General features: G+C 30.2%; 1 protein-coding gene across 5 annotated transcripts in view; it reads right to left on the minus strand.

Annotated features, from left to right (window-relative positions):
* LOC136976158 (adenomatous polyposis coli protein-like) overlaps nt 1-26,622 on the minus strand; it is a 99,852-nt gene extending 73,230 nt beyond the window's left edge. For 3 of the 5 annotated variants that reach the window (XM_067271371.1, XM_067271373.1, XM_067271369.1), the window contains exons 1-3: nt 26,486-26,622; nt 14,956-15,102; nt 2,945-3,037 (exon numbers count right to left, since the gene is read on the minus strand). In XM_067271371.1, coding sequence (XP_067127472.1) covers nt 2,945-3,037; nt 14,956-15,084 — 222 coding nt within the window. In that variant the 5' untranslated portion in view covers nt 15,085-15,102; nt 26,486-26,622. Of the gene's footprint in view, nt 1-2,944; nt 3,038-14,955; nt 15,103-19,021; nt 19,601-26,485 lie in introns of those variants that run through there. The other 2 variants (XM_067271370.1, XM_067271372.1) reach the window with 2 other exon arrangements.
* Between the last annotated feature and the right edge of the window lie 1,068 nt (nt 26,623-27,690).

Raw genomic sequence — 27,690 nt, forward strand, 5'->3', positions numbered from 1 at the left:
GACGGATGACAGTGGGAATTTATAGGTCTACAATTTTTTTAAACTAGCCCAATAAAATAAATTCCACTCTATGATTTTTGATTCCTTTGAACATGGTTGTCTTCCTAATGTTTCCATGAATATTTATATTAACAAAATATCATAATCAAATTCTATCTCTATAAGAACTTTATGGAATTATCACTGGAACAAACTTTCTCCATATCTACAGCAAAGAAAATAAATCTTGTCTTGTTATATGAAGTAAAAAAAAAATCTTTTTGATCAAGATATAAGAATCAAATGCTATTAATTGTTAGATCAATTGTGGAATATCACCGGATGGTAATTAATTCTGGATATTCCAGAATAGATTTTTGAAACATTGAATACAATTACAATCTGGCAATATTCTACAATTGAACTTATATTATTTTACAAAGTTTTGCCACTAGGAAGCAGCTTAAAATCTACATATACCAGTGCTTACTTCTAGTGGATATAAGCTCTAGTCTCCAAGTTGAAAAAATGGATAGGAAAGGAAAGGTGTCTGTAGCATCACCAGTTCTAATTTTAAAACTTTCGTTTTTTAATTGAATTATTTTTTCATTGTTTTTAAAGAGAGGTTTTTAATTTTGATGGTCAAGTAGCCTACAAGGAAAGGTCAGTCATCAAAAATGTATTCCAAAACATTGAAATTGAATAAATGATAATTCCAGTTTCAACAGACTGTATCTTTCATTTTTAATATTTTAAATTATTAATTGTTGTTGATATTTTAAGCTAAAACATCTAAAGTTAAGCTTAAATCAAATTTTAAGTACAGATCAGCTTGGAAATGTTTTTGGAGAGTCAAGGAATTTGCAAAAGTAATACTATATTTCATTCACAGATAGAAGTGAATAGATCCAGTAACACTTTTGTCTTTTGCATCTACTAGACATACAAACAAAAATAATAAACTCCATTATATTTTATCATATCAAAAAGATATCATAACATCAAATTATCATAACAAGAAGTAATATAATTTGCAGGACAATTTTTAGCATTGGGAAAAATTATCACTGTAATATGTTTCGTAGAAGTTTTAAGGTTTTTTAATATATACAAAATGTATGGAAATTCCAGTATATGTTTTATAAAAATTCTTTTCAACGGTATAGGCTAATTTGTATTTTCAGTAAACTTGTGGATATATTAAACATTTTAAGTCTTAAAATATATACATAATATTAATGTATTAATTAAAATATAAATAAACAACAACTAACCCGTTACATATAAAGATCAACAACTGCCGAATTATCGGGCTAGCAAATGGCTACAGTAATATTAATAATTAAAGTTAATTTGCTACTAGAGTTAGGCGTTAGGCGCCATCTCTTGCTAAATTTAATAATTAGAATTTTAATTAAATAATTTAAATAAATTTAGGCCTAACAACCTAATAAATTTAGGTTGAATGCCTTTGGGAGGACGTGGGCAATTAATGTGTCCCCAGCCGGCATTGTAATGACCGTCGATGGTAGTACGGTAATCTTATATCAACTGGAAGGGAAGATCGGACCGAAGGTCCGGGTAGCGTAACTGGTAACGTGTCTGCACAGATAGCAGAAGTTGCGGGTTCGAATCCCACTTCGGGCCGATTCTTTTCTTCCAGTTAGGCCTAAATTTATTTAAATTATTTAATTAAAATTTTAATTATTAAATTTAGCAAGAGATGGCGCCTAACGCCTAACTCTAATTAAAATATGTTAACTCCAAGAAACCATAAATCCAGTAAAAATAGAACAGCAATTTCCAACCAGGGGTACATGTAGGAATTATTCATTATTAATTTTTTTTCCACGTACTCCTAGGGGCAGGGACGGATCTAGGTTTTTCGGGGTCTAGGGCTTATTGAAGTCCAATGGAGCCCCATTTTTACCAAACCTAAGCTATTAACTATTTTTTACTATACAATAAGTGCTCATTGTTAATGAAAAAGTATTAAAAATTTATCATAATAATTCAATTTTTGTGGGCCCTTGACACTTGGGGGCCCAGGGCTTAAGCCCTATTAGTCCCTATGTAGATCTGCCCCTGCCTAGGGATCCATGGAAAAAAAATTAATAATGGCAGATGCACTATAAGAATATTTGGATTTTACATTAAGGCCTTTGGCAACGTCACAGTAGTTGGTGCTTAATTTTAAATAAAAATATAATTATATTTTTATTATATTTATCTTACTCCAACATTGTTTGATTTAAAAAACTTTTTTACATGTACAGCACTGTATAACTAACCAAGGTGCCATTGTTTGACTAATATGCAAAATAAAATTTAGCAAAAATGAGAAATCAGAAATAAAACACAGGAAAATGGGCTGCCAAGGGGTATGCAAGTCAAGAAAGGTTGGAAACTGCTGAAATAGAACATTTATTAGTAAAATGAATGTTTTCAACCACATTTATTGGTCATCATCAGGTTCTAGAATGGAACTTAATAAATTGAACAGAAAACAAATTTGAAATTATAGGTATTCGATAAATTTTTAGTAGCAACTGACAGATTTTCGTTAATACATTATTAATTTAAAAAAGAAATTCAGGTCAGCCAAGTATTCTTAAAACATAGCTCTAATTTCAATTCAACAATTTATATTACTTCTAATGAAATATAAATAATAACAAACACCAAATACTAATAATAAAAGCTAGGTCACACAACTGTCTGTTGGCATTATGGAGAAATATGTTTAATTCACAAGTACATACATTCAATAGTATGTTCTCCATTTGCCTGAAGAAGACAGTTAATTATATACTGCCAAAAGTACTTGTGAATTAAACATATTTTTCTGTAACACCAGTAGACAGTTGTGTGACTTAGCTTTTATTATATTATTTCTATTTTAACAATTAAATTTTTAATAAAAAAGTTGAGAGAGCAAAAGAAATTGAAAGAAATAGATACATACTTCAACTGCAGTATCATGATGCAAATTATATCTTTCTCTATCATCATTTACAGAAATATCAAAAGTTTCTACTTGTATGCCATCAGATGTATCCTAAAATAATAATTTTTTCATAATAAAAATTAAAATACTAAATTTTATATAAAAATTTTAAAATGTTAATTGCCAAAAAAAGAAAATTTAAATTTAATTCAAATGAAATATATACATCAAACTTCGTTAATACAAAGTTGAAGGGTCTTAAAAACTGGCACTTTGTATTAATGAGATTTGTAATATCCTGCCAATGATATTATACTAAAAGGGAGAGACTAACATTTTGTGAGCCCCTCTGTACCATATCTAGGATCAGTCATGTTACTTATAATTAAAATTTTTTAAAAAATTAAGGCTTGTTCTTCCATTAAACCTCAATTACCTTTACATAGGATACTTCACAATGACAGGGACATGTTTTCAACCATAGAGAAATTGGTTTATATGGTTCTGTTACTATAGCTAAATACAGGTTTAAAACTATATTACAGACATGGGCAAATGCGGCTCTTTTTGAGTTACATGTGGCTCTTGCTGAAAGTGTTAATTTCTGTTTTTTATTATTATTTTTACAATTTTATTTTTACAATTTTGTGAAAATATGTTTATTAAAAAAATTCAATAGTTGTTTTACATTATATTTATATTATATAATAAAATCACACGCCTTATACTATCCACCACGACAGTACAGAACTGCGGCTCCCATGCGTTTTGCAAAACCTACATTTCGGCTCCCACTGAACTCTTGCTTGCCCACCCCTGCTATATTATGTAGGGATCATGACAAGATAATTTCAAAATCATCTAATAGAGCAGCAAGATAACATCCAATACAACAAATGCTTAACAGCTCTCCAGGAGTGATAGATCATGACCTTGTGCCTTTAGAGACAAAGACTTCAATTCTCAAACAGTGTATAGACCACTCTTTTCTAACTGCAATTAAATAATAATCAAACATTGACCAAAAAAAAAAACCTTTAACAACTATACTTCTTACTGTAAACTGGATGAATTATAATTCTTTCTTCCACGTAAAACCTTCACAATCCAGCATTAGGTGTTTATATAACTGCTAACATTTTCAACCCCGTCGGGGTCTTTTTTTTTTTTTTTTTTTTTTTAGAATTCGTTTCGGTTTCTTCGTTCCATTCACTGGCATTTGAAACTATTTTTGTGCTGTGCCTGAAGAAGACCCCAACGGGGTTGAAAACGTTAGCAGTTATATAAACACCTAATGCTGGATTGTGAAGGTTTTACGTGGAAGAAAGAAAAACCTTTAAAATGCAGCTTTTTATTAACTAAACAAACTTTTTCAGCCATTTAAATGACCTTCCTCAGGAATAAATAAATAAATAAAAAATTGAAAGAATTTGTTTTTCATTCCTGAGGAAGGTCATTAAAATGGCTGAAAACATTTGTTTTAGTTAATAGAAAGCTACATTTTAAAGGTTTTTTGTCAATGTTTGATTAGTGTATATGTTACAGTCAAAATCCATTTTTAGTTAGAACGCGTTTTAACTAATTGAAACTAGTTTATACTGGATGTCTTTGTTAAAACCCATTTTGTCTAGTTAAAACTAGTTTTAACTCAAATTCATTTTTGACTAGCAGTAAATTCTAGTTTTAACTAGACAAAACGGGTTTTAACAAAGACATCCAGTATAAATTAGTTTCAACTAGTTAAAACGCATCCTAACTAAAAACTGGTTTTGACTGCAACATATAGAGTGATTCGGGGTAAGATGGTAAGCTGAAAAAGATGCCTACTTTTTGATATTTTCAAATGGATATGCATAGAAATTATATAAGGACTTTTCAAAAAGGTTTTTGGGCTGAAAAAAGCTTTCAGCTAGCTATAGAGCACGTTAGAATGGGCAGAAACTTAACAATACTTATACTGTGCTGTTATATTTACTATGAAGTACTTTGTACTACATATGCAATAAATTAAATTTGGTTAAGATATTTGAAAATTAATTTTATGCAATTATATTTGTTATCTTACCCTAATGGCATTTGACATCTCACCCAGATACTTAGGGTGAGATGCCTAAAATGCCAGACAGTAAAAAAGTTGTCATTGCAAATACAATATACAATTATTTTTCATATACTCCAAAGTTTTATTTGAAAAACATGCTCAAGAATATGATATTTTCATTAGAGGCCTCCAAAACTCAAATTATCGCTATAATTTCCTTCATAAGCAAAATGTTAGGCATCTTCCCCCGAATCACTACACATAACTTTATTTATTTCCCCCAAATGTATTTATGTAGCTAAAATTAGTTTTAACTAATGTTAAAAGTTAAAACTAGTTTTATTTAAAATCAAAACATGTACAGCAGTAAATTAACAGTAAAACTAGAATTTACTGTGTGTCGTCCTTATATATTGTCCTATATTGTTGTTATAAAAATTAATTGTTTTCTTTTGATTTCTTTAATGTTATTATTGTAAATTATCATCTCCTTTAATGTATGCGTGGTTTTATTTGTAATCAATAATTGTAAAAAAAATATTTTATTTTTGTTTACTTTTGGGCGGTTTTTGCATGGCAGCACTGTATTGGTGGCGGGGTTGATATGTATGGGGTGCAGGACCAACAACGAGATTCTGGTTCCGGACTTTCAGCTGTTAGGAGTGTGTCATCCTTTGGAAGCTGTATATGTAACTGGTGAATTTTTCTTTGTTCGTTGTGGTGGAGATCGATGATCTCGAAATCCATTTCCATCAGTAAAAGAAATAGTGAAACACAGGATAGAATTTGTACACGTGAGATAAGTGCCCGCTTTGCAATATCACTGAGTGGACATTTTTTCGTTTGTTGGAATTTTTTTGTTTTAATTTACTCTTCGCCAAAGGACTCTTTGTGAACCACCACGTGCTGTGTATCCTAGTGTGTATTGGATAATGTGTATATCTGTATATATAATTTTGTACATAAAGATTAGTTTTAAGTGACTGTTTTGCTTCTCTCTCCTTGTGGTAATCCAAATCACTCACTGCCTGCGATTTTTAACACCACGGATCTTTGCAGATCTCCACAACTGCTAGTCAAAAATGAATTTGAGTTAAAACTAGTTTTAACTAGACAAAACGGGTTTTAACAAAGACATCCAGTATAAACTAGTTTCAACTAGTTAAAATGCGTTCTAACTAAAAACAGGTTTTGACTGTAGCATATAGACAACAAAACTATTTTTCACTGGGAGGCCTCATAAATATCTAAGTTGAGACCATGAAATAAACTTTCAGCTGAACAATGTCATCAAAAAAACAGAGCTGTGAATTTTGCTCTTTAAAATCTCGGAGGCTTGATTCATTGCCTTTCCAGCTTTCATCAGTTCTAAAAAATATTTTTTTGTAAAATATAGGATTAATAATTGTTTGTTATTGCTATGAGGATCTACCACTCATTTTATCATATATAATATCATTTTTATGTTTAAACAAATGAACATCCTATCGAATACTGGAGGAAATATAATTCATCCAACAAAACCTTTGAAACTCCAGTGAAATATGTTTACAAATCAGCATGTTTACATATTTCACTGGAGTTTCAAAGGTTTTGTTGGATGAATTTATGTTTAAAATTCGTTTGCATCATTAAGTCTTACACTTTTTACATTTTTCATTTTCCTTATGTTTGATTATTCAAATATAAATTTACGTGTTCTTTTTTTAGAATATGTCTATATACAGTATATATATTTTTTTTTAATGTTTATATCTATGTTCTTGTTTGCCTTAAGATGACATTGATACAATGTCAAAAATACTCACATGACTGTTTTTATGAAATTATTAAAGTACATAATGCCAAAAGACAATGTTTCTTCTATTGGTTATACAAAGAGGGACAAAGCCACAGGAGTAGACATAATATTGCCTGAATTTCTTATCTGCCTTAGACCTAAAGCAAGAAATTGACTAGCTAAATTATTTACAGACATTCTAAAAACTGGCAAGCTCCCCAAAATAGGGAGACAAGCAAAACTCCTTGCCATTTTAAAACCTCATAAAGAAGCAGACAAACCAAAAATTTTCATCCAATTTCTTTTCTCTGCATACCTTTAAAATTATTCAAGCATATTCTACTGCAAAGAATCCTCCAATAATTGAACCATTCCTGCCCTCAGAACAAGCCAACTTATGACAAGGACAAAGCTGTTGTGAATAAGTACTCATACTAACCAAATATATTGAAACACGCTTCAAGCACAAACTAAAAACAAGTAGAGTGTTTATAGATCTCAGCAGCTTAAGACAGTATGGAAAAATGGATTATTATTAAAAATAGAAAAAATTATTTGCTGAAAATCTGTACTAAGAATATTAAATTGGATGTTATCAAACCATAAGCTTCAGGTAAACTTAGGAGAAAACAAAAGCAAATATAAAGTCTTAAAAGTGTCTTGCCTCAAGGCTCCATTCTATCTCCCACTCTCTTCAGTGATTTACCTAGACTAAATTGTAAAAAGTTCATCTATACAGATGATATTGCTTTAGCCACTCAAAATCATAGGTTTCAAGAACTAGAAAAGATCATCAATACTGATATGGAATAATTAAAAACTTATCTAATTAATTAAATTTAGAAACTTACTAACTAAATAATAGAAAAGACGCTGCAAACTCTACATCAAATTCTGTAATAAAAATCTGGATCATAGATCTAACCCAACTTATCTCAGGGTTTCATTGGATTGTAGCCTTACAAATAAATAACACCTATTAAAATTAAAGTCAAAAATCATGACAAGAATCAATCTTATCAACAAACTAGTTGGGACAAAATGGGGCTGCCCTACACAGTGCTTCGTTGGCTTTGGTCTACTCCCCAGCTGAATATTGTGCTCCAATCTGATATCATAGCAATCATACCCATCTGGTGGACACAATTAAATAATACTATGAGGGCAATTACTGGAACTATAAGAACCATGCTTTTGCCCTATTGCAAAAAATCCTCATTAACCTTACATTACCATTTTTAAGTAAAAATTAAATACAAGAGCATGGCCGACGTTATTCACATTTAATAAATATAAAATATAAATACGACTTTACAAAGTTGGAACTTTGCCTTGTCTTTACTTCTGCCGTCCTGTTTTACATTCTTTTACGGAGGCAGTAGCCTCAAAAGAAAGGTCGTCTCCGAGGGACTGTGAATCCTAAAGGACTGCTGATGGTGTGAATGGCGGAAGTAAAGACAAGACAAAGTTCCAACTTCCTTGTAGTTTCTAAAATATAAATTTTCATATTTTAACATAGTTTGTATTAATTAAAATTAATATTTTATTATAACTGCATTATGTATCTTATTACAAATTTCTATACTACATGTGAAAAAAACGATAAGATTGCTATTGTATATTCTAATATCAGTGGCGGAATGGAAGCGCTTACGAGACAGCTTCCATGGCGAGAATAACTGATTGGTGTAAAGCAGCCAGAGGGCATTGGCGCATGTGCTTTACAGAGCACCAACCTCAGCCGGCTTAGCTGGTGGAAGCTACACACGTGTAACACTTCCAACGATTCTATCCCTTAGCCACTGGGTAGGGAGCTATCTGACTAAGTGAATTGTTTAAGATTTAAAAAGTAAAGAGTATTCAATGTTATTTTTATGTCTGTATTTTTGCAAAGTTATATTTAATTATAATTTTCTTTTAATTATACTGTAATTATATTGACAGATTTTCAGACAAAATCTTTAGAATTTTTATCACTTTTAGATGTTACTAATTTTAATATTGTGAAAAACAATTTTCCAAGCATGTTTTAATTCTTTAAATCAAGTAAATTTTATGGGAAATTTTTTGATTTATCTAAATTACATAGTGAATCGCAATATTTATGTTCGTGTCCAGACTATATTGAGAAGTAACTCTTAAACATAAAACATATTATAATTAATGTCGATCCGAACAAAGATGTACTAAAAGAATTATATGATTTAATATCATTAATATTTATGGCACCATCTACCCAGTGGGTCTGCTGAGTGCAGTTTTTCGACCACAAAGCAAATTCATACATTGGCCAGGAACATTCGATCGGAGAAAACATTGTCATCGCTAGCATTGCTTTCGATAGAAAAAGAGCTTTAAATACATTGATGGAGTCGATGACCAGTGACTTTTATGATAAAGTAATTAATGACTTTGTGGAAAAAGTCGCCGAATAGAATTAGTTTATAAAAAATTAAAAAAACAAGTTTTTCTATCATTGTTTGTATCGTATCAATTTGTATTATGTATGTATTATTTGTATTTTATAACTAAAATACATAAATTGTTTATTTTTGTCATTTCCAGTATTTGTTTAAAATTTTTATGAAAATGTGAGGTTCCAGACAGGTCCGAACCGTCACGAAAGATGCGAAAAAATGGTTAATTTAGAGGAAAATTTATTAGTTTAAAAAACATAGGTAAAAGTCGTTTGTAGTCAGACACCCATCGTTTAACTGCCAGGCAGAAACCATAAATCGCAGAAGGAAGTCATCCTATGATCGATGGAAGATCGAATTCGTCTTTGATTTTGACTTTTCTTGCGCTCCAGGTAAGAGTCTTGTTACATTTAGTAACCACGAACCAACCATTCGGGAAGCGTGATTGAGAAAGAACGACCAATCAAACGGATGAATGGCTGATTGTCTTAAAGCAAACTATTTTGTACATAGTATATGTTTATTTTATGTTTCTTTTTTGTCGGTTTTTGTCAGGTACGTCTCTTCCGCCACCACGCACGTACGAATGGACCCTAGGCCATCACTGATGTGCAATTAACTGATTGCCCTGGGAAGTCAGCTTCTTACAGAAACACAGCTTCCCTATCATCAAATGTCACGGCACACCACTGATAAATACTAAGTTTCATAAAACTAACTACAAAAACAAAAAATCCTCCTATGCCTAAAAAGCATCCAATTCTCTCTACAATAGGGCAAAATCTTGCAACAACGAAAAAACAATAGAAAGATTTGTGCACTTAAAAAGAATGTGTTCTTTTAGCTTTGAATAGCAACGGCACTTCTCACACATGGAATGAAGCAGAATATTGTAAAATTGTAGAGATTCTTAAAGTTTTAGGACCAATACATTTAGCAGCTGATGCCTTAGGACAACAAGATGCAAATCTTGTCGTCTTATTTATTAACAAGTGAAGGCATATTTGAATTTCTGTTATATGAATTGAAAAATTTGAAAACTGAAATTAGTTTCAAGTTGTTACATGCTGTAGAGGTACGAATTCAAAAGAGAACACAATGGGATTAGTAACACTTCTTTATTTACAAAATCCACAGAACATTTGGACAGTCTTCTAGCGTATTTCTTCCACTAGCTGCAAAATCTGATATCATTAAGTTATCTGGACAAATATTATCGAGATTATATCCAAATTATTCTATAGAAGATGACTGCAATGATGAAAAAGTGGCAAAGAAGAAAATCAAGTCAGCCTTAAAAAAATCTATGGAAAAATCAATACATAAATATCTTAAAGAACCTGAAGAGGTGACTTTGTCCAGCCCTAAGACACTAAAAAAAAGAGTTTTTAGTATTAGAGCGTACAAACAGAAGAACGAAAAATTTAGATTTATTATCTAATGCTTTAAAGACGATTAAACCCCAGCTCAGTCACAAGTGAGAGAGTTTTTTTTCTATTTCTGGCAATTTCGTGTGCAAAATAAGGACACAGTTGAGCAATAGATCTAGACATTCTTTGCTTTCTAAAATCACAATTTCAAAGGAAAAATGAAAAATAAAATATTTTATAGGCATTCATTGTTATTCGTATTTCTTTATGGTTTTCTAAGGATTTTATAGTTTTAATATAATAATCTAGTATTTTATTTTTTTTTTTTTTAGTTTTGTTTTGTGTAGACCTTTATCAATTTTATTTTGTTATATTTTTGAAATCTTATAAATATTAAATAAATTGAAAAGTTTTAAAATAAGTTGTAAATATCCTTTATCTCTATTTTTTGGGGGGTGGAAATTCAAAAATCGGTTAAAACCGGTTTCATAGAAAGGTTGAGATTTGAAAACCGGTTTATTAAAAAGTCGGTTTTTGTACAAACCATAGTTTTAAGTTAGCACATAAGTATTAGTCATAGTTTTCAGTCACCATTTATATTTGTCGTGAACAGTCCATTTTGTCATTGTCTGCCAAAATATTGTTTGACGCTATATTGTAATAAATTACTGCAGAGTTGGAATCTGAAAAAACTTGTTCATATATGCAAAGTAAAATACTTTGTTTGACCATACTGTCACTTGGTTATTCGTATGTCTTTCCTTTGTCGGTCTACGTACATTTCATGTGAACTTCACAATATAACATTTCTAAATATGTGCTAAAATAAGAAAACAATGAACAACCGCCCCACAATAGAAACCTTAAAACACAATGATATTATAAATTTTTGAACATTTTTAGTCATTTTTATCAACCTTCTTCAGTGTAAAAGGTGAACCACAAAGCCATAAACTGAATGGCCTTGAACAATTAATTTTTGTCATGTGCTAGCTAATGTTATATGCAAACTACATTTATGAACATAAAACTTAACCATCACTTGATACATTTTATAATTAATTAGCATGACAAAAAAACTGAACTGAATTGATCACTTAAAAGTCATAAGTTTATAAAACAAATTTGTTTAAACATAAATTTAAATAATTTTAAAATTCAGACAGTAAAAGAAAGTTGATTTAATCATTTTAAGTATATTACTTTGAAGTAGTGTTGCCACCTTTACAAAATCGATGACCCAGACAGAGGTCAGGTTCATCTGAACAGGAATAACATGCATGTCCGTTCTAAATCAGTTACAGTTAAGGACTAGGAACTTACCTAGGAGTAACGTATGTAACCTAAATTAAGAAAGAACAGATAATCTAGATCCATAGAAGATGTGTACAGACGTACAAGCAAAAAATGAAAAGGTTGAGAGGCAAGTTGCGCATCACACGTTGACGTAAACACAATAAAATGGCGGAATGGCGGAATGGCAGATGAGAGTGAGTGTGAGGTCTTTCGCTGTTCAAATGGTGTAAATTTATAAAGATATTTACATGAACTTTGTTTCATCAAAATTTCACAATTTCTACGAAATTTCCAGACAAAATTAATAGTTCACCCGGACAGTGAGTCAATTCCCGAACTGTCCGAGTGAAAATCAGATGGGTGGTAACACTATTTTGAAGTAATATACTTATATAATAAACAAATATATAAATATAAAAAATTATTTCATAAACTGTTAAATTATGTCCAAATGCAGAAAATAAATGAGAATTCTGAATTAATACAATATCAGAATAAATGATTTAACAATTTTTAACAAATATCAGTAAATCATCATTGATAAATTGTGTGATTTAAAAATCAAGAATTTCAATTAGAGATAATGTGTCAACTTTCATTGACAATCATCAATAAATTTAAACTAATTTAATTAAATTTGACTATGTATGGAAAAATAATCTGAATACATTCAAACTTATAACTCTTGCATTATGTGTTTTGCAGATTTTTTCATTTTTTCAAAAATACAGAAATTTAATTAATTTACCTGTAGTAATCATCCTCATATCGACAGATCAAAACTATTAGTAATTCAGATTTTGTAATTATTAAGTCTCACAATTAGCCCAACCATTATCTGGTGATTTTCACAAATATCGACAATTAATTATCTGTCTGAACTGACAAGCTGTTATTCATATACTGGTAATTAATGCAAAAAAATTTACAAAGCTAATATCAGAGTGAAAATTTTTGATTTTATAACTGGATAATGTAGCTTTTCTGTAATTTGAACTTATTTAGAATTTTATACATCAAAGTAAAGAATAATCTTATTCATTATAAAGCTATTATAAAAAACAAAAAGATCCAAATGGATCACTTCTAAGTAATTTAAAAATAAGCAAACTGTTGTCTTAGTAATTTTTTACATTATACTTATAGAAGTTATAAATTTTTTTTATAACAACTTAAATATTTAATAAAGCAATAATATAATTTCAGTCTTGAGACAACTCTTATTATTGTAAAAAGTTAATAGAGCTTAGAAGCTTAGAATAATTAGAGTTAACAAAAACTGCGTTAAATTGTTCTTCATATGCATGAGAAAGTATGGTGATGTAATTATAAATGATTTTTATATTGAATGCTTGTAAATGTATTTGAACAATGACATTGCAGATATGTCATCTTCTAGCTTATGTAATAACGTCAAAGGAATTCTATCCTTTGATGTTATTGTAAATGTATTGTAACAATTATAAGTATTGAATACTTCTGACAACAACATTGAAGATGCCCAAAAATGCTTATAAGTTAATAAAATGTAGTTGCCTGTAAAAGGTTTGTTGTTTGTTGATTTTCTTATAAAAATATTTGGAATTGCTTAAGCAATATGCAATATAGAAAATCCCATTTTCTATATTGTTAAGCAATTATAGAAAATGGGATTTTCTAATAAAATTAACTTTTTTATATAACTATTATTAACAAAATAAATCTAAGCATTTTGAACTTTGTTTGATGCAATTATCTTAATTAAAAATACTAAATATAAAATACAATACATAAAATAACGAAGATTATAGAACTTTGAATTAAAATTATATAAATTATTTGTATTTAAAAAACAACTTAAAAGAAATAGTGAATTATGAAATAGAGTGGATTAAATGTTGATTTTAAATTGAATCAAGAACTTGCTGCTAGCAGAGGCACAGAGTATATGTCAGAGTGGATTATGCAAAGGCTTTATTTTCATTCCATCAATTTTTTGTGGAATATATACCATTACAATTATATACATAAAAATATGGTAATATAATTTGTGTCAATAAAAAGGCTTATTTTATTCATACTTAATCAAAAGCCATGCAGAATGTTAAGAATAGAAACTTGAATAAAAACACATAAAAGCACTTTTATCTAAACTAACTAAGCTTATAATATGCACATAAATATATAGTTTTATTCTTAACTGAATACAAGTTGTAGATGTAAAATTCTTCATTTAATTAATACTTTCCTAATATAGTATGTTGATTACATAATGCAATTCAAATGTTGCCTTTTCACTCATTACAATGCAATTCAAAGATATATAAGATATTAAAATTAATATTACATTATTTAAATATAAAAAATATATATACCATTTACATTAAATAATACATGTATATAATGTTAATACTTTAAAATAAAATGTTAAAATTAAAAAAAAAATTTGTAATTATTTATGATTTTTAATAGAATACATGCTCATATTTAGTACTAGATATTAAACTGTAAAATTTAAAAAATAAAAAGACAGTTTTAAAGTTAAGTATTATTTAAATTTAAATCAATTGAGGAATACCAAGTAAAGACATAAAAACATAATGCTTCTTAAGTGTAAGAAAAAATTCTTCTAATTTAAATATTTTTGCAGATGTTAATAAAATACTTTTTGCTGATTTTTGTTAAGAATAGTCAATTATATATTTGACAGAAAAAACTGAATAACTGAAATGTACATGTTACAGTAATCAGAAACATTATATTTAAATATAAACCATTAAAATAAATGTATGAATTATTAAAATTCTTTTGAAAGTGTACTGAAGAAGCTCAAAAACAAAAGTCAACATTACATGAAATATTAACGATTTACTGCAAATGTTTCCCTGTTTATAAAACAAGTATCTTCAGATAGGTATATCATAACTTGAAAGCAAATTAAATTGTGATACTATGCAGAAAGACTAATTGCTTTGCAGTTTGAAAAACATTAATTTAATTGCAATAAATTGATTTTATTTAAAAAAATTATTTATAATGTCCTTACTTATCTAAGTTATCCTGTAGTCATTATTTCAATGTGCTTCAGAAATATTGAATAATTAATTACAGGTTTAAAAAAATGTATGAGATAACTCTTAAATTACCTGTTCTCTTTGGTGCATATCAATGCTTGGATTTACAGTAAACCTATTCTGTCTTGTAATTTGATTTTCTACACCATCAGAATCAGAACCTGGAAGACATGCATGTATCTCCTTCGGATATTCTGCCATAGCATTCTGTATACTATCCTAAATAAACATCAATATTTTCAGTGAAACATGAATTTATACTTATATAGTTTATTTAGATAACATATCATCTATATAATTGCTAAAACAACTTTTGTTATATTGACAAGTTAAACTTAATATTTTGATCTACCTCTTGTTATCAGTAACATTTTTAAAGAAACTTCTATAGCAGCCTTTAATAATTAAATCATGTTATTTTAAGTGTTTCTTTAATATATTGTGCTAAATATATGAGAAAAATGACCAGACCCCAAACAGGCTATTTAAATCATAGCACACAGTAAGAAACTTTGTGCTATTATTTAAATAGCATGTTTGGAATCTGTTGACATACCTTATTAATGTACAAATTACATTATGTAATTTGTACATTAACAAGTACTGTACCTTGTAATGTACATTATGTAAAAGTCAAAATTATAGCATTTACGTCACATCTGTTCAGTTTTATGTAAAAACTATGCACCATGATTTAAAAGATGTGTTTGAAATCCGTTAACGTACTTTTTTTAAAATTATAATTTGAACGGTATACGTTCAACCTGAAGACGGCATTTTGAAATGTCAAAAGCACTTATTTGTAATTAAAAACTTTGCAAGCAAACAACTTTAACACAGAAAGACAGTTTTGTTTATTGTTAATCCAAGTTTGGCATCATTAAGTTAATTAAAGAGCACATTTATATATATTATCCCCTACCTATTAACAATGGCATCCAAAAAGAGTGTGGAAGAAAACAAAGCCTTTAGGCTTTGTAGTATTGACAATTGAGGTGAAAAAGGATCTTATTGCAAAGCATGAAAATGGTACACATGGGGTGGATCTGGTGGCCATGTTTAAGATGCCAAAGTCAATGATGTACATCATTCTTAAGAACAAGGAAGCAATAAAAGTAGCAAATGTGGCTAAAGATGTGACAATGTTGACCTCCAAGAGAGCACACGTTATTGAGATGAAAAACTCTCCCTAATGTGGATAAATGAGAAGCAATTGGCTGGTGATATCATCTCCAAGAGTACAATCAAAAACCCAAAAATCAGCATTTATTACACTAAACTTTACTGTCTAAAGAAAAATGAATGTTTTCGGTCGTTTTAAAATAACCATCTTCAGGTTTTTACAAAAGATTTGAATGTAACACTATACAATGCCCAATCAGATAACATTTTAAAGAATAACTTGGCATTCAATTGCACATGTTACAATCAAATTTTTTGTAAAAACCTGAAGATGATTATTTTAAAACTGAAAACATTCATTTTTATTTAGACAGTAAAGGTTAGTGTTATAAACTGCTGGATTTTTGGTTTTGAGTGTATTTAAGAAGAAATCCAGTTAAAAGAGGTAATAATTCATTTCCAAGAGGAATATGTATGAGAAAATCAAGCAGATCATAGTAATCTTAAGAAATGGGAACTCACTACTCCAGAAATTCAGTTGTGAGTTCTTCTGAATGCTGATCTACAAGTCATTCACCTCTCCCTCGTCCATTTCCAGACCGATGGACTTTCCGAGGGACACAATCACCTCCACCACTTCTTCTTTGGGTATGAACCCTTCAAAGTCCCTTTCAGCCACAGCATCAGGCAACACTTTCTTCCAGACAGAAGTCAATTTTTTCTTTTTAACACCCTGCCAGGCCATGTCAATAATTTTGAGACATATCACAATGTTAAAATGATCCTTCTAGAACTCTCAAAGAATGAGGTTGGTATTTTCCATAAATGCAAAATCATATATTTCACCTTCTCACTATTGCTTTTTACATTTACTTTCTTCAGACCCATGTATCACTAAAGGAATTTTGCAAAATAACGGCAAAAAAGACACAACACAACACAACAGAGATCCTTCCAGAGCAAGGTGAACATGTGTATTGCGAGCGGAAATACTCTCAAAGCTTGGTGCTTGTTTTGCCAACTAGCAGATGCTTAACCAAAACTCACTCATACTGCAAGGCAAAAAATTTGCCAAACTCCAGTTTGTAACTCAAAAAATTTGTATGTTGGTGTGCTCATATCTCAAGGCATTACTGTATAGTACATAGATCACCTCATATAAATAATTGGAGAGATATGAACTTAGCAGAAAAAGAAATTTTTAGCAATTGTCATGTATGGTACATGGGACTTGTAAAATATCCATTGATCCCTTTATATTGGAGTAAAAGCATATTTTACAAAAACAATTTTGTTCCCAACATTATAAGACAAAATCAATTTCAACTGTTATTGAAATTCCTTCATTTCATCAATAGTCAGGATACTGGAACAGATTAATTGGCAAAAGTCAGAAACTTACTTCAAATGCCTGAAAATAATTTTGTTGCCATAAAGATTCCTAGGGAAATAATAACCATTGATGAAAGCTTCCCTATCATCAAATGTCACCGCACACCACTGATTAGCAAGCATAATGAATAATGCTTTCCTAGATTGATATTAAATTATATTGTATATATATATATATATATATATTACGGAAAATGCTTACATGAATAACCTAATTTGAAAAACAACCGTGGAAGAAAATATCTTTACAAAAAGCAAAAATATGGTGCCCATTAAGGATATAAATATATTATTACATTCATTTATATTGCTGACATTATTGAGATATTTAAAAAGATTATAAATGTGTAGTCGTGTTAGCTATAATATTGTTGTATTCAAATTTTAATAGAAAAACTTATCAAAGAAATGAATGTTAAAGTTTTTTTATTGTTTGTTATTTAAGTGTGATTTAATGTAATTTGATATACATATCAATTTTCATAGACCACATTTTGACAAATCATCTTTAGAATTGTTTTGGCTGTTTTAAAGTAATCTATAGTATATCCATATATTAATTTATAGAGGATTTCTAAGATAGCAATAAAAATTGTATCGTTGATAAAGTTTCATCTTTATTTTCTGTATGATGCTTAAAATACTTTCAGATAGAAAATCTATATTTTAAGCAACATACAGAAGATAATTTTTAATAATAAATATTTTGATACAGTATAAATTATCATTTTAAATTTTATATTCATTAACTAATATAAAAATTATAATGTAAATATAAATCTAAGAATTTTATTACATATGACGTTAAATGCAACCTACGACACAATACAATAAAACATCAGGTACCGCAGGACGACCGCTTAACAACAGTTAACTGATCAATGCACCAACAACTATGGAACTATGCCATTTTCCTGCTACTAATACTGTTTAAATACGACTAATTGTTTAAAAGTGATAGCAGTGTATTTAATTTCCAACATACAAAAATCAAGACTAATGCAGATTTATATTTTATAAGATTAAAGATCTTTTTAATCAACTTATTATTGTATATTCATTTCATTTTTTAAATGTTATTATTTAACCATTACTTTTAAGCTCTCTTCATTCAAATTTAAGCATTGTATACATAAGTGTGTATATACTGTATGTGTGTGTACATTGTTTAAATTTACACTTACAAGTTAATTTAGAAAAGCAGTATTAAGTACACCATACAAAATAAACATCTTTTGTTGGCATTTTATCTACCAAACAAGGCTCTTTATGAGAGAGCAGCGAACGTCTATATATACATACATAAATTCCACGTGATATTTATATTGCACGTGTACCGTGTTTCGTCAAATTGAAAATAGAAATGATGTAATTTAAATCAATACGAAAATATTTTTCAATTGAAATTACTTTTGAAGCAATTTAACGTCGAGATTAGAATCAATCTCGCAAAAATAAACTCGTATTCCGGAGCAGTAAAAAAAAATGGACGTTTGTTAGGTTGTCATGGCAACTTCAAACTTACGATTCCGGTTACCGTGTTCAGATGTAAATTACACCAATAATTATTAATATTTCGGTTTCAGATTATATTAAATGATACGTGATAAATCGAATATCGCACCCGAAAACGTCATCTATAATGTAAGAGCAATCGTGTTGCATCTTCTATCAGAAACGCAGGAAATGACGTTTTTTTCAATTTCGTCAAAGACCAAGCTGTGTCGTAGAGTGCAAAATATTTCCACTCAGAAGGTAACTGAACGAAGTTAGAGAACGATTACGGATTCAAGTAAGCCAGGCGATCACTCGTAATAAACGACAACCTACTACGTAGACTGTATCGATTTTCTAGTTTGACATCATCTAATGGGTTCTCCTTCGTCGCCAAAAGAGTCAATGACATTTTCGACGTGTAATTAAAAAATGTCGATTGCCCTTCGACTTTCCACTTCCGTTCAATCCGCCATACAAACGAGTAGCGTTTATATTCGAATTTTGCCGGAAGTGACGAAACAATTTCGCTTGCTTTTCCGGTGTCGAATTTTCTTTTGTTGGTGAGGAATAAATGAACAAACAAACGACGCTTCCATTCAACTCTCCTCGCCGAGAAGCGAAAAACGAGACGAACTGTCTTCTCGATAAATTCCCAAACACGGATCAAATTTATCGATTTCGTTTATTTCCTTGCAGTTATTATATGAAGTGCCATTAATCCATCACTTCCGCACGATCTGGATCAGAAATGAAGTTTAAAAGGGATAAGATGGACCGCGTTTATGTCACAATTCGTTAATTTCTCAACCTATTTTTATTTGAATGATGTCACTAATTGAAAAATAAAAATTTCCACATTTCCGTACTTTAAAAGAAATGTTTCAGTTGTGTGCGACTAAGCGACCACCCCCTTTTCGTGGAGAAGGTTCGGTAACCATAGATATATCAAAGTACAGTACACGAATTACTTCACTGCATGGCAACGTGTACGTGTCATAAGTAAATTGTAATAAGAATCTAGGCAATATATTTTACATTAATTTATCTATTTACAATACGTTCCGATTTGCCGATGTTTGATCATTTTAGTTTTAAAGAATTTCACTAAAGTTAAATATTTTAAATGTAAAATTTAAAATGTAATGAAAAAATCTATTTAAACGAAAAACCAAGATTCAGATCATTTTTCATTTTAGTTTTTAAATTATTATCTTTTACTGGAACCGAACCAAGGAAAATAATCCATTAGAAGCATTCCTCTTTCTGGAACCAGACTATAAAATGAAAATTTCGGGTTCCGATCTCATCCAGAGACAGACGTTTGTATATTTTTTTAATTTATCTTTTAGTTTTTTTTTCAACGTGTAATTCATATACGTTAGGCTTTACACTTTAATATTATCAAAGTTTAATATCACAATAATACCGATTTATAGTTACAGTAGAGCAGTAGTACTGTATATATGTCCACTTACTACATAATCTGAGTACGAATCCTCTCTCCTTTACATACAGACAAAAGACATTCCTTCATTAATCTTTTACATTCCAGGAATTCCTGACGAACACAAATAGGGAGCTAACGGGTGGCCCCTTCGGGAAACGAACTGCTGACCCTATATGCGGAACTATTGTCAAAATCAATCACTCTACGTTAAGTGACCATTACAAATTTTTCAATCATTTAACACTATTAGTGTAATTAATTACTTATTTATTAAATGATGGCGAAGTAATTCATCCAATTCCTAGATTGTAATATCGTTTCCTTCGCTAGAAGATATCATTAACAACTATTATATGTAGTGGCGTGCCGTCACAATGTTATTTTTATGTACAGTACGTATTTTTGCAACGTTATATTTAATTATAATTTTCTTTTAATTAAACTGTAATTATATTGACAGATTTTCAGACATAAAATCTTTAGAATTTTTATCACTTTTAGATGTTACTAATTTTAATATCATGAAAAACAATTTTCCAAGCGTATTTTAATTCTATAAATTAAGTAAATTTTATGGGAAATTTTTTGATTTATCTAAATTACGTAGTGAATCGCAATATTTATATTCGTGTCCAGACTATACTGGCAAGTCACTCTTAGACATAAAACATATTATAATTAATGACGATCCGAACAAAGACGTACTAAAAGAATTATATGATTTAATATCATTAATTTTTACGGTACAGTACCATCTATCAGTGGGTCTGTTGGGCGCAGTTTTTCAACTACGAAGCAAATTCATACATTGGCCAGGAACACTCGGTCGGAGGAAAAATTGTCGTCGCTAACGTTGCTTTCGATAGGAAAAGAGCTTTCAAATATTAATATGTTGATGGAATCAACGACCAGCGACTTTTATGATAAAGTAATTAACGACTTTGCGGAAAAAATCGCCGAATAGAGTTAGTTTATAAAAAATTTTAAAAAAAACAAGTTTTTCTATTATTGTTTGTATTATGTATGTATTATTTGTATTTTAGAACTAAAATACATAAATTGTTTATTTTTGTCATTTCCAGTATTTGTTTAAAACTTTTATGGAAATGTGATGTACCGGACGGGTCTGACCCGTCACGAAAGACGCGAAAAAATGGTTAATTTAGAGAAAAATTTATTAGTTTAAAAAAACATAGGTAAAAGTCGTTTGTAGTCGGACACCCATTGTTTATATCAAACTGCCAGGCAGAAACCATAAACCGTGGAAGGAAGTCGTCCTATGATCGGTGGAAGATCGAATTCATCTTCGATTTTGACTTTTCTCGCGCTCCAGGTAAGTCTCGTTACGTTTAGTAACCAGGGACCAACCACTCGGGAACCGTAATTGGGGGAGAACGACCAATCAAAATGGACGAAAGAAAGAACGAAGATTGATATAATCCCCGACAATCGAGGACACCTCACACTCGGTTAACGTTCCGAATAACCGAAACTCCGTGTGTCAACGCGCAAAAAAAAAAAAAAAAAAAAAAAAAACAGTTTCTCGTCTATTGTGTCAACCTGTAACCCGTGCCACTTCGAACTTAGACCGTGTTCCCGACGCCAAGGGAAGAAGTCTCCCCGTGCCTTACAGACTCGTCAACGCCACTGTCCCGGGATAACCTTCGATCGACGATCAAAGAACCACATCGACGTCCGGGACGTCCGAACGGCTGATTGTCCTAAAGTAAACTATTTTGTACATAGTGTATGTTTATTTTATGTTAAAGTAAACAGTTTTTGTCAGATACTTGTCGTCTTTGTCCACCGAGCACGTATGAATGGACCCTAGACCATATCTGACGCGCAATTAACTGATTGTCCTGGAAGTCGGCTTCTTACAGAAACACAGCTTCCCTATCATCAAATATCACGGCACGCCACGATTATATGTATAATATACAGTGGTGATATTCGAAATAGTTAACAAAGGGTTCACTAGCAGAAAATATTTCCCTGACAATCACCGACAAACGAAATGGAAGTTTTGGCTAGAAATAAATACAATACCTTTTCTTGCGATATATCTAATAATCAGATCAGTGGCGTATTTGGAACGTAAGGGGCCCTGGGCGAAGACCAGGTAACAATAGTATATTAGTGCTGTCGACCTTTTTTTTTATTATTATTATTATTTTAGGCAGGGAAATTTTTCACCCCGAATGGCACTGCTGATAATGGACAGATGTCATCATCTCTCGAAATACAATATCCTTTTTATTTCGCTGTGCATAGCCCGACACGTGTTCCACAGCCATCTTGTATTATCTCGCGCGCGTGAGATTGTGGGATCTCTCTTATGACTGGATCTAGTTTCAAGAACTCTCTTGAATCGATCGTGATTAAACCTCGTTTCGGTCGAGATTGAAACAGTCGAGAGAGAGATCGCACCAAGGCATAGTCCCCGACCTTGCTCACAATCTAGATTGAAATGCTCGGTGCGAACGGGGTACAAGGCTCTAGTTTAGTAGTGTTACAGAGTATAATACGTATATTTTAATATATTTTTAAAAAAGAAACAAAACCACTGAGAAATGTTCCGTGTATTTAACAAGGTTCGGAAAACTGAAAATTTTAACAACGGGTTTGGCCGAACCTGTGCGAACCCGCTGAATATCACCACTGATAATATATAATAAAGTTGCACTGTTGTTTACTATCATAACATCAGAATATAATTTTTAGTCATTATATATTTTTATTTTTAATTTACGAATTACGATAACTGCAAGTAAGTGAGAAGTTTTTCATTACATTTAGAATATCCTGAAAGAAACTCGGAGGAACTTAATTCATTAAACTTAAAGGATTAAAATTTAATCTTTTCTCTAAATCAAAAGCAAATAATATTTTGAAGGCTTGAACCATCAAATTATGTAGAAAGACGTGACAAAGAAGTATAGTTTACATTTAACTTTCCGAACGAACGATATGTACAGAAGATTGAGGATTTCTATAAAACGAACTCCGAAATCCTCTCGTAAATTTAGGACCATCTCAAACAAAGAATATTCTCTAGGGTTTCTGTTCGATTATTTCTGGTACGAAAAATTTATCAGGAAAGACATTCTCCTCTCGAAAAACAAAAGATAAATTCGTCGCCTTTTGCAACTCGTAACTCTTCCAAATGGAAACTCCATACTAAGATAAAATTTCCATAAATTTCTGTCGAGAAAGCGCTCCTTGAATGTATTTTTGTATCTATGGCAATATATTACAAGAAAGTTACAAGCTCTCATCCTTCTGATTATCAATCTTATAACATTATTTTAAAACTCTAAACAAAGCTTTTGATGAATATTTTAAAAACATTTTTTTTTTGCCTTGCAGACACTAATTAGGTGTTTTTTCCCATACGATCATTTTTCCATTTCCATCATGATGGTTTAGCGAAATGAACCGTTCCATTAAAAGTTTTCATGAATGGATTAATCCATCCATAAGGAAATTTTGAGCTAACCAGAATTCAAATTGGGGTATCCCCCAGGTTGAAGACTGCTTGCTGCCTTTACCTCAAGTTTCTCTTGTAAGCCAAGTCAAGTTTCTGCTTAAAAGAGAAACTCGTAAAAACTGGATCAGAATCTATATTGATGGAAAGATGAGCAATAACTCAACTCGTGTCCTAAGAATCAAATAAGAATCTTTGAATCCGGAATCTATGAAAGACATATTCTTTATCTTTAAATCGATAATTATATGAGAAAGCACCACAAATCCATAAGCCATTCCGTCGGATGACGAAACGTTCTTAAAAATCGATGCTACCGAATCAGATGGACTTTATGAAAATTTTACCCTTCTACCGGTACGTAAACATAATTTATCTCTGGAATTCCAAACAACTTTTTTAAATATTTGGTAGATTTATTAATGCATTATAAAGTGTTTATCATCACTAAATTAAACGAGAAAAGTAATTTCCAACTGGATCTCGTCCATCTATTAATTACTAAGCTGTACTTTATTGACGACAAACACGCTACAAAAGGGGTCTCACCCTTGACACCCCTTTGTAGCGTATTTGTTGCTTTACTAAATCGAGTAATTCTCTTTACTATTAAATTCTGATGAATAGTAAATATTTTTGCGACAAATACTAATTCCCACTGGATTTAAAAAGCTATTAATAAGAATACATCATTGTAAGACTGAGAAAACGCTACGTTTTAAACCACATTTTATCAATTATTTATATTCACAAATCCATTTTTCACGATCCATTCACGTGAAGGATCGCGACGTGAACTGTGCATTCGAGTATGGCTTAATCAGTAGAGTAGAAGAGGAACAGTGACTTAAAATGATGGTTCAGGGAAATTTTTTTTACAATCCTTCTCTCCACCCCCTCCAAAATGGACCAGGCAGAGAGGGAACAACGTGGCGCACGCGCCTTTCCCGTATGACTAACACGAAATGTACAGTACAGTACGTTCTCATAGGCAGCGTATTGTATTTTTATTATCAAAAAGGGCAATTGCCGCGTTTCGTTTTCGCTGATAAATGTCGCCAGATGGCCCATCGAAGTGATATCTAGTGGACAAATCTATGGAAAAGGAAACATAAAATCTAAAACTTTTTTGCAAATTGATTTCTTTAGATACATAAAATTTATGTCGTATTTAACTCTATTATTCAATTATAATAAATTAAAATGTATGTATATTCATATATCCAATTTTACAAGCACACAAGGGAACGATAGCATGAATGCCATTCTAAATACCATACTTCTATTCGTTCCGAATCGCCGATTCCAACTCTCATTATGTAGAAAAATGGGTTTATAGATTCTCTAGCGGCAAATTTGGATCTGGGACTAAACAAATATTTAAGTATGCTTATTTACGTAATACATATGTTTTAATAAAAATATTTACAAATTTTATGAACGTTCTAAAAAGTGACGCTTTCGAAGTGTTTGTTTATTTATTTATCTTTTTTTTTACAACTGTACCATATATATAATTAAAATAATTCTGTGTAAATAAAATATTTATGAACATAAATATAATTGTACTTTTCGCGAAAGACCTTTACCCTTTATTCATTTACAACTTAATTATCAAGGACCACAAATATTCGAAGAAGCGACTCTTTTGAATTGTGAAATTAAATTTTCGGGCATTTTCACGCAATAGACTCGTGTTAAGGAGAAATTTACTTTACTGTTTCCATATAAAATCGACTAAATATGAAGCAATTCTGTAAAAATGAGCAAACGTCACGGTCATAAAACATATTAACCTTTTAAATTTTAACACAAATTCAACAAAGTTTTGATAATTAAGGGGTTCAGAAGCAGTTTTATCGATCAGAAATGTGTAAAATCTCTTCAGAATTTCAATTTAAAAAAAATGTTTCGTTATAAATAAATTGGAGATCGCATTTTCTGTTGGGTTTTTATAAGATGCTTCAGAGCAAAACACCGCCTGATAAAATGGCAATTTATGAGACGCGTTCTTTAACCATTGTTATTATTACAACGTTGCAGCATTACTACTACAATTACAGCAAATTGTGGGAAGGAAATTATATCCCATTCATTAGACTGGGTAAATAAAAAATTAACGATCGTTACTTAAATTATAATTATAAAGCTTAATCGGCGTGAGAATGTTCCTTATTTTATTTTACGAATCAAAGACGTGTTTTTGTTTTGATCGCATCCACCTCGATTCAGCTTTCAAGCTAATCGATTAATCGTAATCGTAGCAAAAACTACAGTACAAAAAATGAAAATACTCTTATATTTTACGATAAAAATCAAAATTGCACATAAAAAAAATAATGTAATAATTATATAAACAAGATATAAGTTCGATTTTTCGAAAAAAAATCGATTTTTTTCAACAGTAAATGATTATTTAGATTTCTTTAGTTGACGTAATTATGACGAAATAATTACGTATCAACTACGCATTATTACGCAATAATAAATAAATTACAGTTGGTTTCTTAGCAGAAATCGTTAAAAATTAACGCTACTTGTAAAATCGCCTTTCTTGTGACGTCACGACCAGTTATTAAAATTTCAAGGTTAAGCTTAAGGTATGAATAAGAGAGCGAAAAAGCTGAAAAGAAAGGTGATTGTAAAACGCTACTCACCCGATAGAAGATGCAGGAGTGAAGGAAATGCCGGCACTAAGAGACAATCCTAATGTTGTGCCACTGCATCAATAGGCCACTATCCTCCCGGAAGCCATGTTGGGTACCAGGTGGAGCTGTCTTCCGAATGGACGGTGACGTCAAGTCGGGGAAGGGAGAGAGATGAAAAAAAATTTTTTTTTTTTTCTACATGTTTTCGGATCTTTCAAACATCACAATATGTATACTTTTTAAAATTTAAATTTAAGTATTTTAGAAATATTACAGATAAATGTCTACTATAATATTTAATAAATAAATAAATATATACAGTATATATACAGTATATATATTCAATAAAAATATATATATATATGTATTATTTATTTTTAATTTAAAAATCTGTTTATATTACTTGTGCTGTATATTATTTTCTGTAAATTTTTAAAATTAAATGTATATTATGATTAATGATGAATAAAACGAAGAATATGTTAAAAATTCTGTATCATCCTTCAAAAATTTAATATAAATTCTCTATATAGAAAAATGTAATGCTGTAAAACAGTAAATAAATTAATATTTTAACTATTCAAAATAAATAAATACATATACATATACGTGGTGTATTTAACTTAAAGCATTTTTTAAACAGTTTAAAGTTCGTTTTTTCTCATGCAAAAATAAAGAATTTAGTTATAAAGATACAGAAGAGCAGACAAATTGAATTTTTTTTAAGCTTAAGTTGTAGAAGAAGAAGAGATAGAGACAGAGAATTTGGATAATTTCCTCTATGAACTTGTCCCACTCCATTTAGGAAAAAACTTAAATATAGGACAGGAGGATAGAGGAGGATAGGAAAAAATATAGTTTAGTCAGATGATATTTTTAGAAGGTTATCTGCAATCGGAGAAAGTAGTAAGTTATATCATCCGCTACAAAGAAACGAGACATTTATCAAAATAAAAAAAAATCGCGTTTTGTTTAATTACATTATTATTATTATTAATTATTATTATTATTATTATTATTATTTTAAAAATTAATTTTAATCATTTTTTTATAACTTTAAAATTAAAATTCCATACATTTTACATAAATATATTTTAAAATGAAAAAACAAATTTCTATAATAAATTTGTAGCCAGATGGCGCCACAACTTACAACACTAAAGAACGCAAAATACATAGAAATCAAAATAGTTCTGTAGCGTTCGTTTCGAGCT

The sequence above is a fragment of the Centruroides vittatus genome, unplaced genomic scaffold (assembly GCF_030686945.1).
Source record: "Centruroides vittatus isolate TY-2023 unplaced genomic scaffold, ASM3068694v2 contig_397, whole genome shotgun sequence".
NCBI lineage: Eukaryota > Metazoa > Arthropoda > Arachnida > Scorpiones > Buthidae > Centruroides > Centruroides vittatus.